We start from the raw sequence: 14,875 nt of genomic DNA, 5'->3' as shown, positions 1-14,875 counted from the left end.
ACTTAACCGTGTGAGGGTGTAAATCTATAGGTGAGTACTAGAACCGGAAACCGCGGTGTGAAATTAGAGTGCTTAAAAGTGAATTTAAGGGGTAGCTTAAATCGACTGTAAACGGATTAGGGTTGAACGATTTACTTAAAGTTGCAATGCATTCATAAATTCATTTGTTAAAAGGGAAGGAGATGAATGAAAGTCAAAATGAAAAAGTAACAAGAATATAACCGAAGATATTTCTTATCGTGACCATTATACAGCGGTCTGCAAATGGTGGTTCATAGGGCACCGTATTAGAAATGCAGCGTGTCTCAATCATTTGTTAGTTTCATGATTTTAATTTTTTTTTTCAAATTTTATTTATTCAGAAAAACAACAGCAATACAAAAGAATTTACACAACATTACAAAAAAAACATAAAATAAAGCCAAATCAGTTTTCCGCATAAATACAATTATAAAAATTCAGTTCACTTAGTTTTTGTGTGTGAGGATGCGTAGGTAAGTGAAGATGAAGGAAGATAAGATGATCGGTGATTAGTTTTTTTATTTATTTTTTATTAATTAATTTATTTATTGAGGATATCAACAGTAATAGTAAAAATGTAACAAATAAAATATACAGAGAATAAAACCAATGGCAGATATCCACAGAAATGCATGAAATACTCGTACAATACATGTCAGTATGCTTGTGAGAGTGTAAGTGTGTGAGGGGTGGGTGAGTGGGTCTTCTAATGGAATGAGGGTGGACATGTGTGTAAATATTATTGCACAAGTATCAAAAATATAGGAAATATGAAGAATTAGATATAAAATATGATTTTATTATAGAAACTACTAAGTATAAGGGAAAAATATGTGTTTTAAAACGCGTATTTTAAATGTTAATTTGTTACAATCAAACGGATCAATAAGGAGAAAATTTAAATTATACTCACGAGCTAAACGTATAAGTGGAGAGTTCTGGGAAAAGTACGTACGAACTTTTAGAACGTTTTAGGTGGCAGTCCCGGGAAAATTAAATATCTTGTATAAAATCATATTTTAAAATAAATATTCCGTGCCGACCTTGCCGGGAATCAAAACCGGGACCTCGGGCATGATAGACAAGTGCGCTAGCCATAAGATGGACTAACTATCAGGTTTACTTTTTGAGAGTTTTTACCTGAGCGTAGCAACCAAGAAAAAAGTCGCCTAAGTTTCTGGATCTTTTCACAAACATAACTGTATTCCTCATCCGCCCGGTCACTGGCGGATGAATACATATCAACAAACACTCACAAGTAAATAAAATGACTATTGGATTTAAACGCATTTTTTTTTAATAACATCAAACTGAATTGATAAAAGATTAAAAGGACGACTGATCAACTTACCTTAATGTTGATATGTTACCAGTTATGTCTTATAATTTGTGATAAATGTTTGTTCGTTTTACAATATTTATTAATTAAGTAACATTAATCGTTTTTTTCCGTCCGGACACAGGAAGAATATTTTTTGTTCAATTAAGCTTTCAGTTTGAAATCCATTGGTGTAAATTTTTGCACTTTTGAAAATTTTGTAGCTAAAAGGTTGATATAGACCGAAAGTACCGCTGTGCCAAATCCATCAATTCTATAATTTCTTGTTTAAAAATAATTATTGTGAACGCGTCTATCTTTAAAAAAATACCGTTAGATTTTTTTTGGAAGCAAAAATGACCCGAATTGCGCCTTTCGCAAGGGTTGCTGAAAGTAATAAAAGTCCGTTCGCCCAGGCAATCGGGAGCCTATTGTTCTTGCCGAGAAGGTACCCCCAAGAACCGGCCACATGTCAATACTTGTGAAGCTCAGGACACTTTTAAAAACGCGAATAATAATAGTTTAAAATAATATTTATATTTTGAAATCCAAATCACTTTATTTACATGAATAACATTTTACAAATTTTACATGAAAATTATAACAGCAACCATCACGCCGTTTCCCAGTAAAAGTAGGTAGAGAGGATGGAACGCCACGTCACTCTATCTCAGCATATAGACTTCGCTTCTTCTACCTTCATACCTATTCTCGTGCACGCTCGCCGATTATTCCGATTCTTATCATAAGTTAATTATAAGACTAGGTTAATTTAATATTTAAGTTTAGTAGAATAAGTTTTAAGAACACCATTTGGCGGGAAAGACGGAATTCGGCGGGAAAAGAAGACCGCCCCGACCGAAGCGTGCGCCCGCCAATCAGAGCGACGAGACCAACCGGGAAGGGGGGACGTCTAAAAGATGATAAAAACCGTGACGCCCGCTTCCCGGACTCTCTTCCACTTAGTCTCTCTTCCTTGTTAGACTCTCTTCCACTAAGACTCTCTTCCACTTAAACTCTTTCTACGGAACGCTCTTCCACTTAAACTCTTCTACGGACTCTCTTCTCCTGCGTCTGTTGATCTCAAGGGTCACGGGCGGGTGCCTTGCCATCCCCGTGGCCCAGTCAGCAGCCCAGTCAGCAGCCCAGGAGAGAAACCACCGCGCTGGCTAACCAGCCCTGACGCCGTAGCCCCAACGCTGCCGCCTACGACGCAAACCACGCGCTCACGTCGCCGCACCACGGTGACGCAGCCCACGCGCCCACGCGCCAACGCGCCCACGCCGCTGCGCTCATGACGAGCCGCCCACGTCGTGCGTCCCTCTACGCACCCGACGTCACTTCTCATGCCCCGCCATGGGACAGGAAGCCACGCCGCCGCTCATGACGAGCCGTCCTCGCGGCATACCTCACCGCAGCTGGACGCCGCCGTCCCAGCTACCCCTGTCGCCGCAGCCAGATGCCGCCTCCCCCTACGATGCACCACGCCGCCGCCCCCATCGCGTCCTGTGCCCACGCCGCACGCCAAGGACCCACGCCGCCTTCGCGTCACCACGCCGCGCGCCGCATCAGGGCGTCAGGTTATTTTTAAGTTTATGGTTTAAGTAGGTTAAGTCTAATTCTAAGCTAGGTTAGATATTGTTCATAAATTAATTTAAATACATTTAATTTCCACATTTTATCTTTATTCCTTTCTTACCCTCCACATTGACATAATTAAACTGAATGCAACTTTAATCTAATTGTTATTCTTTACGGATAACTGGCGCCCGACTAAACCAAACGTCCACCACTCTCTTAATTAATGTATGTTTTTTTTAACGCTAATTTTTATTTAATAATTTTATATATTTTTACTTTTAATTACCTTTTTCGAGGTTGTCAAGGTTTTTAACTGAACACAGAAAGTTTCTAGCCAGTTGGGACCTGAAACAAAGAACTCATGTACATCATTAAGCAGTGAAATAAATAAAATTAAAATAAGATGTTTTCATTTTTTTTATTACCATTTTAAAATACTTAAGCGAAAAAATATTCATTCTGTGAGACGTCGGATAAATATTCTACAACGGTTTAAAATACAAATTACTCGAAAACAAGATGTTTCACACCCTATGAGACAAATGGCACGTATTATGTTACCGCGCTATGCAATATTGCACTTGACGTCAAAGTATCGTGACGCTTACTGTAAGCCGTTTTGAATGGGCTCGTTTTTATAACCGATAATTATGAATGAAATCTTCATATTATGTATTTTTTACATCATTAGATTTTTTCATTCTAATTTATCACACTTTGTGGAGAGGCGGTTTGACTTTTCTTCTTACAAACGTATTTCCGTATTTTCTCCCTAGATTATGGCACTTAAGCAATATTTTTTTACACACTAGATATTTACCACGGAATTATATCACGGAACACCCAGGCTTGAGAAAAATCCCATTTTAATTGGTTTTTTTGTGTTCTCACCGGGAATCGAGCCCTGAACCTCCCATGCGTGAGTCAAGCGCCTTGACCGCTACACCACGGAGGCCGCTAAACATCTAGTAAATGTTATAACTGTAACTCTCCAAAAAAAGAGACTAACTCTTGTGCTTGGAGAGTGACTTACACTATTTTATTTTTTTTACAATAAAGATAATAATAAAACAGAGTATTTAAAAAAACATAAATACATAGCAATGAAATACATATTTATAGAAAAATAGTAAACAAAAAATCCCACAAAGGCATGGCCTGTTTGTGGGTATACAAGAAAATGTTAATGAATTTTTGCTCCTATAATAAATAATGGACAGTTATAATATTTTTGTATAACATGAGACAGAAAAAATTACATATTCTGTAAAATTTATTTCTATTTTTTTTATGATAATTAAAAAAGGAAATAAAAAATATTTTTAAAAAACACAAAAATATTCCTTATTATTAAAAGGCAACAATCATAGAAAAAAATAGTTCATATCTTCAGTTTGAATCCAGGAAAGTGCATGTTTTTTAAAAGAAGGAAAATTTAAAAGTTTGGAATCAATGAAATATTATCAGTAAAAAAAGAATTAAAAATTTTTGGGCCTATAAAATATGCATGTCTCTGTGCGAGCCTCGTTTTACAATGTGGTATTTCTAACACACGATTCCTTCTTTGACTTGATCTATTTGAATTACATGTAAATAAATTTTGGTTCTTAAATATATATTTTAAACATTGAAAACAATATATTTGTCTTAGATCTAAAAGTTTAGCTTCTTGGAACAATTGGAAAGAGGGAAAAGTGCGATTTTTGTGAAGCCTTATTTTTAAAATAAATTTTTGAACAGTTTCTAATGGTTTAGTATGATTGTTGTAAGTTCCCCCCATACAATTATTCCATAGGAAAGCGACGACTGTACAAATGCATAATATACCATTTTAATCGTATTTAGCTGGGCGTTAATACTTAGTCTTTTGAACACATAGGTTAAATATCTTAGTTTATTAACAATTACTTCAAGATGATTAGTCCATTTAAGTTGACAGTCAATGATTTCTCCCAGGTATGTTATGCACCTTTCAGACTTCATGTTTTCGCATTTATTTCACATGTCGAGATTACAATATTTATTATGAAACATTAAGGGAAGAACAAGGGGAAGATGATTTTGAGTTGTAAAATGGAATAAACAGTGTTTTATTACAATTTAGCGAGAGAAGATTTCGATCTAACCACTCCTTGATAATAGTTATACATATATTGGCTTTTTTTAAAGTATTATCCCAGGTATAACTTTTTACAATTATTGCAGTATCATCTGCATAAAATACGAATTTTCCAGGGAAAGCTATATGACAAAGTTCATTAATATATACAAGAAACAACAAAGTGCCAAGAACCGTTCCTTGTGGGACTCCGCGTATAACGGTTTTAGTATTAAAGTTATTTATTTATTAGATTATTTAGATAAGATTATTAGATTATTTATATATTATTGTTTTGCTATTTTGATCAATTATTTCTTATGAGAGCTAAGACCATCCAAAAATCCAAATTAGCACCCAGATTTATTTTCCGTTTTCACACGTACGAAATAAAAATATTATAAATAATTTTGAAACGGAAAATGTAGCAAATAAGAAAATTTTATTTTAATACTCTTTCTTTTAAAAATATATTGAAGTTTTCAGTTTCGGGGTGCGGAAAACGGGACAGCGAAACGTCGATTTTTACGATTTTAATTGGGTAAAATCAGCCCGACGTGCAGTTGCCTTTTTCGCACAGTATCGGGAAGGTATTTGCGAGAGAGAGATAGGAAAACATTGTTTAAATACATATTCATCAAATTTCCTATTCTTTTAAATATTTCACACATATTCAATCTTATTCCCAATTTGTGAAAATACACTTTTGAGTTATTTCGTCCTTTATTCGAATCAAATTAATTTATCTGGCGTGACAACCATTAACAGAAAATTAAAACATGTTTGAATATATTTAAAGCGAAGCTAAAAATGAAATATTTTTGTGTTTACTGTGTCCTTTTTCCCACAGGCTTAATCTAAAGCCCCAATGCAAAGCACTAGCCGTTGCGAGCAAACATAAAAATACAGAAATATGTGGAAATAATAGAGTTTTGGAGAGATGAGAGGAAAGAGTAGAGATGGGCAGAATCAACCAACAGAAATAATCGAACCTCTTATTTATAGTTGTACAACGAATAACCAAAGAAAAAATATGTTTTGAAAGCTATAAAATATTTAAAATCTATATTTTGACATTTGAAAATCTAATATTCTGTAAATATTTGATAGACCGCAGAATAACTTCGCTCATCTGGGTCTTAGCCCTTTCAGACCTGAAATAATTCCTGTGGAAATAATTAATATTTTTAATGATAAGCTAAATTTTAAATGAAATTTTCAAGGGTAACGTCCTTTTGTGAGGAGTGTGAAAAATGACCAGATTTTCTTTTAAAATAAAAGAATGTCAGCACTCAATGTATCAACATATTTCAAAGATTTACAAAAAATTGAAAAATTCAATTATATAGAAAAATTAAATTGTGTCTTTATTGGTTAACAGCTACGCTCTGTGCATTGTGGTGAGACAATAAAAAAAGTAAGCCGAACAAATAAATGCAGATCCAATTCCTCACGAAATATACGCTATTCACCAGTGTCGCTCAACCAGTAAAGATAAGAATCTTTTCAAAATGAGGACAATAATTATGTCCGACCTTCCCACAAGATGTGTGAAGAATCAAGATTTAAAAATTTAAATAGTCTCGAAACCTCAATAATCACTGTGTATTGCTAATTAAAACATGTAGACCAGGTAATTTCAAAATAACAAAGGCTTTTCTTGAAATTACAATTTTATTTTCCAAGCAAAAATTATACAGTTTTGTGCGTTTACCTAGCTAAATATAAAATCTAAAATACTAAATTGCAAATTATTTAGAAAATAGATGAAAATGAAAATAAATATTTCATTCTTGCGTTAAATCCACGTTAAATTTTTTAAAATCTTATTTATTGACATTCAAAGTTTTTGTCTGTTTCAAATAGCCGGAGTATTATGTGAAGGGTTCCAGTTTTTAAAGATACATCCGGTCAACATCTTGGTGTAAAACTTGGCGTTTAACATAGAAAAAATATTATTTTGATTCGTGCTTAATCACGCGCTACTTAAATAGGGCAGGATGAAATATAGTCGTTACACAATAAAACTTTTTGGTTTATTTCCACTTTTATTTCATTTTGACCAACTTTCGTCAAAGAGGGCATCTTCGGGACTCTTCTCAGAGTCTAATGTCATTTTCCCTCAAATTGATGTATCAATAAATATTTGTTTCCTCATTGAGATATTGGTATCTTTGAGAAAAAAATAACCGATTGAAGTTATATTTTTATTGAACAAATATTTTACCGGTTAAAAAAAATACAAAAATTAATTTTAAAGTTATTTTGAAAAAAACCGTCTATTTTTCCCACTGTTCAATTATTTAAAAAATTTAAGGTTTTAGATATAAAATTGCTATATAAAAAGATTTCTTGGCTTCAAATACATAAAGATAAAATAAATAGTAGTATTTCTAGGTCTCAAAACGTAAGTACGCGACCTACAACAGGTGGTAATATCTTAATTCCTAAATTAAAAACGACTACTGTCACAACATCATTATACTTACAGAGGAATATTTTTCTTTAATGAAATGAACAAAGATAATAAAAAGTACAGCCAGGAATACAATAAATTTAAGAAAGAAGTAAAAAATTTCATCTATAATTCTTCTTTATGTAACACTGATTGAAAACATCGTTCATATATTTTTTGTAATTTATTTATGTTATTCTAAAATACTATTAATTGATATAAAATAAGCTATTGTAAGACGTCACTCCTCATTATGTACAAAAGAATTGTTTTTTTTTGCGTAATGGGAAACGTTAATGTAAATATATGTATTTGATTAATGTAAAAAATTGTATTTAGTTGTAATATTGTATTTTTATTTGTTATTAATAAAAAATAAAAAAATATAAAAAAAGTTGCTTTACGCAAATATTGCTAAAATAATATGTTATTCAATAGAATTAGTGGGACTCTCGCATCACTACGCTGTGTACCATTCATAACGCCGAAAGGGGATTTAATTAGTCCTCAACACCGAGGGAATAAGCAAAAAATATTTTATTTCATTGTGTACCGCCGCTTAGTGTATTATCATTTCCACTTACCACTAGGTGAGTACCTACTATGAATTCAATTACACAAACTTACATATTTTGCAAAACTGAATAATATTTTGTGTAGTATGGTAAACTGGGTACGGTTGTGACAATTTTCATTTGATCGCCCATAATTTTGTTTGTATGCCAATTAGCTGAAAGGAAGGAGTTTTATATAGTAAAGTGGACGTGTAAATACTAAAATTTTGTCCCTCAATACAATAATTAACTCATAGGAGCAAATTAGAAAAAAAAATAAAAAATGTCACAACCGACCACACCCCAGGGACGGTTGTGACCGTGCCCAACGCACTCTTTCTCAAAAAAACAACCGCCATTACAATACAAAATTCTGTACGTACAAAGTAATTACTGCTATTTAACTGTTAATGTTAAACTTAAAAAGAGAAAAAATACGCATTACTATATCTGTACACATATAACAACAATTATTAAAAGAAATCGAATAAAAATATTTACTTTTTACTGCAAAAAAGAAATGTGGGCCTCTGCAGACGTTAATGCCGCGCGATGGCTGACGCAATATTGCGGAAAATGTTCAGACGGGCACGCTGTTCTTCACTCTCCTTGCATCCTTCCCGCTATTCCTCATAGTTTCGCTGATACGACGACTGTCACAACTTATACCCTGGAACAACCGTACCCAGTCTACCCTACAGTATTGAATAACATTTGTTTATATCTCCATCATGTCACGATGCTACGTTATGCGTAGATCTTCATTCCCTTTCTGCATCAAGTGACACATAGGCAACAACATTGGTACACCAGCCGCAGCGTATTATAAAAAAGAGTTTATATTTATTTATTTGCATTTTTGTTTTATCTATGAGCGGGCTTAAGTAAGATTATATTAAATTTTGTAAGCCACGAAGTGATATTATGTACAAAATAAATTGGATATAAAGGATAGATGTCAATTCTTATGTGTTTTGAACCAATAATGGCAGTTTAAATGATCTACATTTCTGTTTAATAAAATTTGACATGAAGGCTATAGTCGATATTGATAATTATAATATATACCTTAGTGATAGCCAAATGTTTCTTGCTGGTATATCACTATTCCCGTATTTATATAATAAATCTACAGGACACATTAAATAATTTCACAAAAATATGGCATATCGTCAACGACTTATTAAAAAACTATTTGCATTACATAAGAACCTGGTAGTATTTTATGTAACAATTCTATAGTTACAACAATGATAAAAAATATATATATAATTAATTATCCTCGAAAAGCTTCTGCTAACGACATCTATTATTAATTATGTAACAATATAATAGATAAATCCCTAAGCTTAACCGTTTTGTTTTATCTTTTGGGCAACAGATGTCATTGTTCGTACTTTGAATAACTAATTATTTTTGTTTTTTCCAGACTCGTATATTTGTGTCTGTATTTGGACCAAACGGCTATTGAAAAAATATTTTTTTTCGTAATATTCATTTCATCTATTAGAATTAGAAAAATATAATTTATTGGGTACTTTTTTATTACTATTCTTTATAGTAGCAACATTTATAAGCTGTCAAAACTGACATCAAAATATTTCTTTAAACCTGCTCTCTAGTCATGTGACAAGACGAATGAAAAGTGTAACTAAAGATATGATAACTAATAACTTGTTCCATATTTATAATCTCTGGAGATAATTAAATTCCCAGCAAATATAAATTCCATTTATAGAATATATTACTGTAAATCTTTCTGAATAAGCTAATTTAATTTTGTAAGTGCAGTCATTCAAGTACCTACATGTTTTTATTTTGTTGCTTGTTTAAAAGAGCTATCAATTTTATATTTTTGTGATTTTTAAGGTTGTCCCTTGACGTCAAATCACATTTTAAAAAGTGTTATGGATCGTCACGAGATTTGTGTTTTGATGGATAAACTTACTCTCGATATGCTGAGGTTAATGGAAGACAGGGTAAGATGCCAAATCAACATTGAAAATGTTACAAACAACGGAAACATACAATTGGCTAAATCTCGGTACATCATGGGTCAGAGCAGTGTTTCGTCTGTCCAACTTCCTACAGAAAACACGCCAGATTTCTCAGCATTGTCAACTGTACAGTGCAGTACCTCTGAAGACACAATCAGTGCTGATTCTATTGCCGTAAACACAAGGAATAGCGAACCAGATACTGAATACATTAATCCTATTAGATGGTTTGGAGTTCTTGTCCCTCAAAATTTGTACCAAGCGCAAAATCTGTTTACAAATACATTGAAGTACATCGTTGATTCTGTGAATGTACAGAAACAAATTGAAGCAAATTGCAATGCTTTACAACAATTAAAGAAGTTAAAACATAGTCTGACTCCTGAAGAATAATTGATATTGACATAAATATTTTTCATGTACTTATTTGAAGTTTTGTTTGATGTTAAATGATTGGAGTAATGTTGCATAAGTGAATATTTTGAAATGAGTTTTAACAACAGAATAATATTAGCCTCTCATCATCATCAGTGGCGCTACAGCCTGTGGGCCGTGACCTCCTCCAGAATCTGTATCTATTCCTCCCTGCACCTTGCGGCTCTTCTCCAGCCTTTCATACATATTTCAAATTTAGTCTTGGATTGTTTTTAGTAAATAACTCAATTTTTCGTGCGGTATATTTTTCAAATTTGTATGTATTTGCGATTCCTTGTATTTTTCTACTATTTTTAATATTTTCATGATTTAAGATATTTTTAATGTATTGAACCTAATCGCAACATCAGTTTTCAATAACAATTAAATTTACATCAGTCAAGCAAATCTGTATTCACGTGTTATTCTCTAGATTATGCATGTATTGTATTGTATGAATCAAAAAATTTTACAAATGTATTTACATACTTGTGACTTTATTAATTTTTATTTAATAAAATAGTTCATCTACATACAACTGTTTTGATTATGTATGGTAGATATTGATGGTCAGCATGTAATGTCACCAGCGTAAGACGGAATAAATTCAATTTGCTACACAGTCAACTGATTTATATTAGAATGATTAAAATAAAATATAAGCACCCTTAAAATTAATAATTTTTAATTCTAAAGAATATTTTTTACTATCACTTGGAACGCTCATGTAAAATTCTCTAACTTATGAGTTGGTTCTCAAACTATAGCCCTAGAGTGAGGAATGTTTTGATAATTCATCTTACTACCTATCTATCTTAGCTTGCTTCGATCACTTACATTATTTCCAAATTCGAATCGGGTTGTGGTCCCGTGACTAGTGTCTCAGACTCATGGCTCAAAGGTCCGTGGTTCGAATCTCACTCTACCCCAACTTGATTCCCATTTTCCAATAGTGAGGTATTTACAACTCGTTGAAAATGTCCCTCAAATTTAAATGTTCAGGTAAATCATAAGAACGCAAATATTTATTTTCAGAAAAAAAAAATATATATGTAACTTTAAGATTCAACGTAACCATTGTAATTTTCAATTTAACATGGTGTCAATTTTTTTTAGTATCAATATGCTCAAAATACTTTAAACCTTTATAAAAATGTTCCCAAACCTAATTGGTCTACTTATCAAATGTTTATCCCATTGGAAATTAAAAATAATAAACAAATTTTCATATAAATCACCATTATATTTTTTTAAATCATCAATAAATACTTACTTGTTTATAAACTTAATTTTTCAAACCAAAATTACAAATAGTGAAGAAACAAAATTTATATCAGTGAGACATGTTGTGGTGTAGCCTCATAGTAGCATTTGTAGATTTGGTAAGCTGTATCAGCTGCATCAACTCCTCTCTGATTCTTGCACAACTCTGTGATAACCTTAGCAGCGATCATGTTGGTATCTTTAGGCATCTTAGCCATCAAAACTTCTTCATTTAGTCTTCCCCTTTCGTTCACAAGGTTAGCTTTCTTCAAGAAGCAGAAGCAATACTTTTTAAGATCTGGATCATCCACGAATTCTCCTTTGCGCGCTTTCTTCACCACGGCGGGGTTGACTTTTGTTTCCTCTAAACATGTTGCGTGATATTGCTTCACTTTAACTTTTTGCTCTGGTGTCAATGTTAAAGCCTGTAAAAAATTTAATTGGTGAATTGTATCAAATTACAATATGAATTACAATAACACTAAAAAACATAAGTCCAAATCACCCTAGTTATATATTTTTTTTATTTCTTTTAGTTTGAGTATAAAGAATATCAGTGAATGTTAAAATTAAACTTTATTTTTATGTTTTCATCATATTTATTTTTCATTGGATATCTGCCTTTGGATTATAAATACCAATAATTTTGTAATTTATTGGTACATTTTGAATCTATTGACATATAATTACGTCTATTACTGTGTGTTGTAATTTTTAATGAGGAAGTTCAGCCCTACAGGAAATTGGATAGGAAAAATGTATTCTCAGGCATAGTAAAAATTTGGACATTAAGTTGTGAGGGGAAGTATTTTGAAAATGTATTAAACAATATATAAAAATGATTTTAATAAAAACAAACTACTTTGAACAACGTCACTATTTCATCCGAATCAACCAATGATAATAGAGTTATGATAGATTTTCGGTTTACGGTAAGTCAACTGACCAATCAACAGAACTCACCGAAAAGAAGGGGAAGGAAACTTGAGACGTCACACGTAGAGTAATTTCAAAAACATAAAACTTTAAAAATTCATAGCGCTGATAATATGATACATAATTTTTTTTCAATAAATTTTGGCATTGTTTTGGAAAATTTTGGCATAGTCTATTAACAAATAAAATAATTTTTAAAACCACTCAACTGTCTCATTGTGAAAGTAGTTTATAAGCAAGACACTGAAATATGGTATTTGGCCCATTATTAATGATAAAATTAATAACTAAAATAGTTTTAAGTAAAAAAAATATTTAGTTTTCTGTTTTGTTTTAACAAATTTCTTCACTAACTTCATAGTTTTTTTAATACTTTTAAAGGGGTATCTATTTTAATAATTGAGCAATAAAATAATGCTTATTTACATTCAATTTTTTGTAAAATATTCAGCGACAGTGTCGCAAACTCCGGAGCAGGAGGTCCGAGGTTCAAATTCCGTCCTACCACAACTTGTTTGCCATTTTCTGACATGGTTATTTATGACTAAAAGAAAGGGTCCCCTAAAATTGAAATATTTGGGTAAATCATAAGAACGCTAATAATTCATTTTAGAAGTTTATTTCTGGAGGTTTTAAAAACAAATATGTAATTCATTAATTTATTATTAGCACAGTAAATATTAAGGTTAAAGCAATCATAAATTTTGAAATGTAAACCTCTTTTACTCGTTAAAAGTTCTTGTAACTCGTTAATTGAAGCACAAATCATTGCAGCTTACATAAAAAAATATGCATTTTTAAAACTGTTTAAAATACACTAAAATACTTTTTAAATGCACTGTAACTCAAATGAATCTTGGCGTAATTATCGCTTATTAAATAAATTTATTCATAGTTGTGTGTAATTGTTCAACAAAGCAATTATTGGCAAAGCAATAAAATATTGCATTACTGATGAGCAAAATCTTAACTGTGGATTTTTAAAATGATTTATATCCTGCTTTTTCAAAATAAAGTCTTACGTAATCATTACTCATTATTAAAATATATTTTATTTAAATAATTTCTGTGTTTTAATTATTTAATGTTAAAAAGGTGGCAGATTACTTTTATGTTACAGCCTTATGCAGTGTGATCAATAATGATTATTTTTTCCATAATGTCAAGATCCGTGCATTATGTAAGGCTGAGATAATTATTATCAACAAAATCAAGAAAGGAGTAATGCTTTGATTTAGACATGTAGAGCGAATGGACAGAGAAAGAACAGTTAAAAATATTTACAATGCAAATATTAATGGATGCACAGGTCTAGGAAGACTAAGAAATAAATGGCATGACCAAATTCAACAAATACTTGAGTAATCGGAGCACGTGCATGAGAAGATGTATGAATGTAGCGTAAGTGAGGTCTGTATTCAAAGACAGAGTGATATAGCATTTGATCTTCGCTGCCTACACCTACGGAGAAATGGCATGATGGTTTGTATTTATGAATTTTTTAAATTTGTTCATTTTTCCGAACATCAATTTTGTTCTGCTATCTTCTAAAAAATATATTTTCTTAATCCTTTTGATTTTTATTGTTATTTTAAAATAATAAAAAAAAAAAACTAAGGCGTAATTGAAATATTTGATTTACAATACAATAAATTAAAACATTTTATTTTCATAACTTTATTTTAAAACTTACATGAGCTGTAACCACCACAGCTAAAACAACAAAACACACTGTAAACTTCATATTGTTTAATAACTCCTTACTGAGAACCAGTTGTGTACTAACATACCTCTGTATTAATATCAAGCTTTTTATATAATTACTCAATGGTCAACTCATTACAGAGTTCCTTTCGTTGCTACCTGCAACATGAGGCAGACTACTCTGACAAGATACACCCTTTTCCAAGACTCTTGACACTTCCAGTGATGTAGACACTTAATGTTTTCAATCTTTTCATCATCAACCTTATTATACAAATTATATTTTGGAAGATATAATTCTTGTTTTAAATTATTCTTCGAGTCTGGGAAGATTTAGAACACAGTTCTTCGTGTGAAATTGAACCAGAATTTTGGACGAGTGCTTTCGACTCAATGCTTACTCTCTGGCAAGAATCCTGAAAAGGGAAATTGAATGGAGATAGGTCCACCTCATAGTGTAGTTTTTAACGTATTTGTCTACCATGCTTGAGACCCTGGACATGAAATATTGATTAGATAGGTGGTTTTATACAG

At 31.9% G+C, this 14,875-nt stretch overlaps 2 protein-coding genes across 2 annotated transcripts; one reads left to right on the top strand and one right to left on the bottom strand.

Moving 5' to 3' along the window:
• Nucleotides 1-9,589: 9,589 nt before the first annotated feature.
• LOC148278626 (vacuolar ATPase assembly protein VMA22-like) lies at nucleotides 9,590-10,971 on the top strand. The gene is made up of 2 exons (XM_088231132.1): nucleotides 9,590-9,808; nucleotides 9,897-10,971. The coding sequence occupies exon 2, from the start codon at nucleotides 9,935-9,937 to the stop codon at nucleotides 10,415-10,417; it is 483 nt and encodes a 160-aa protein (XP_088087258.1). The 5' UTR covers nucleotides 9,590-9,808; nucleotides 9,897-9,934; the 3' UTR covers nucleotides 10,418-10,971.
• Nucleotides 10,535-14,486, bottom strand: LOC148278625 (general odorant-binding protein 56d-like). Its single transcript, XM_088231133.1, has 2 exons — nucleotides 14,331-14,486; nucleotides 10,535-12,126 (listed from the first exon to the last, which is right to left on the bottom strand). Exons 1-2 carry the CDS (start codon nucleotides 14,379-14,381, stop codon nucleotides 11,767-11,769), a joined length of 411 nt encoding a protein of 136 aa, XP_088087259.1. The 5' UTR covers nucleotides 14,382-14,486; the 3' UTR covers nucleotides 10,535-11,766.
• Nucleotides 14,487-14,875: the final 389 nt, after the last annotated feature.

Source organism: Micrasema longulum, unplaced genomic scaffold (genome assembly GCF_059751315.1).
Source record: "Micrasema longulum isolate JH-2025_06_02 unplaced genomic scaffold, ASM5975131v1 h1tg000852l, whole genome shotgun sequence".
Taxonomy (NCBI): Eukaryota; Metazoa; Arthropoda; class Insecta; order Trichoptera; family Brachycentridae; genus Micrasema; species Micrasema longulum.
The sequence above is the reverse complement of the archived record's forward strand: the minus strand, read 5'-3'. Positions and strand labels throughout refer to the sequence as shown.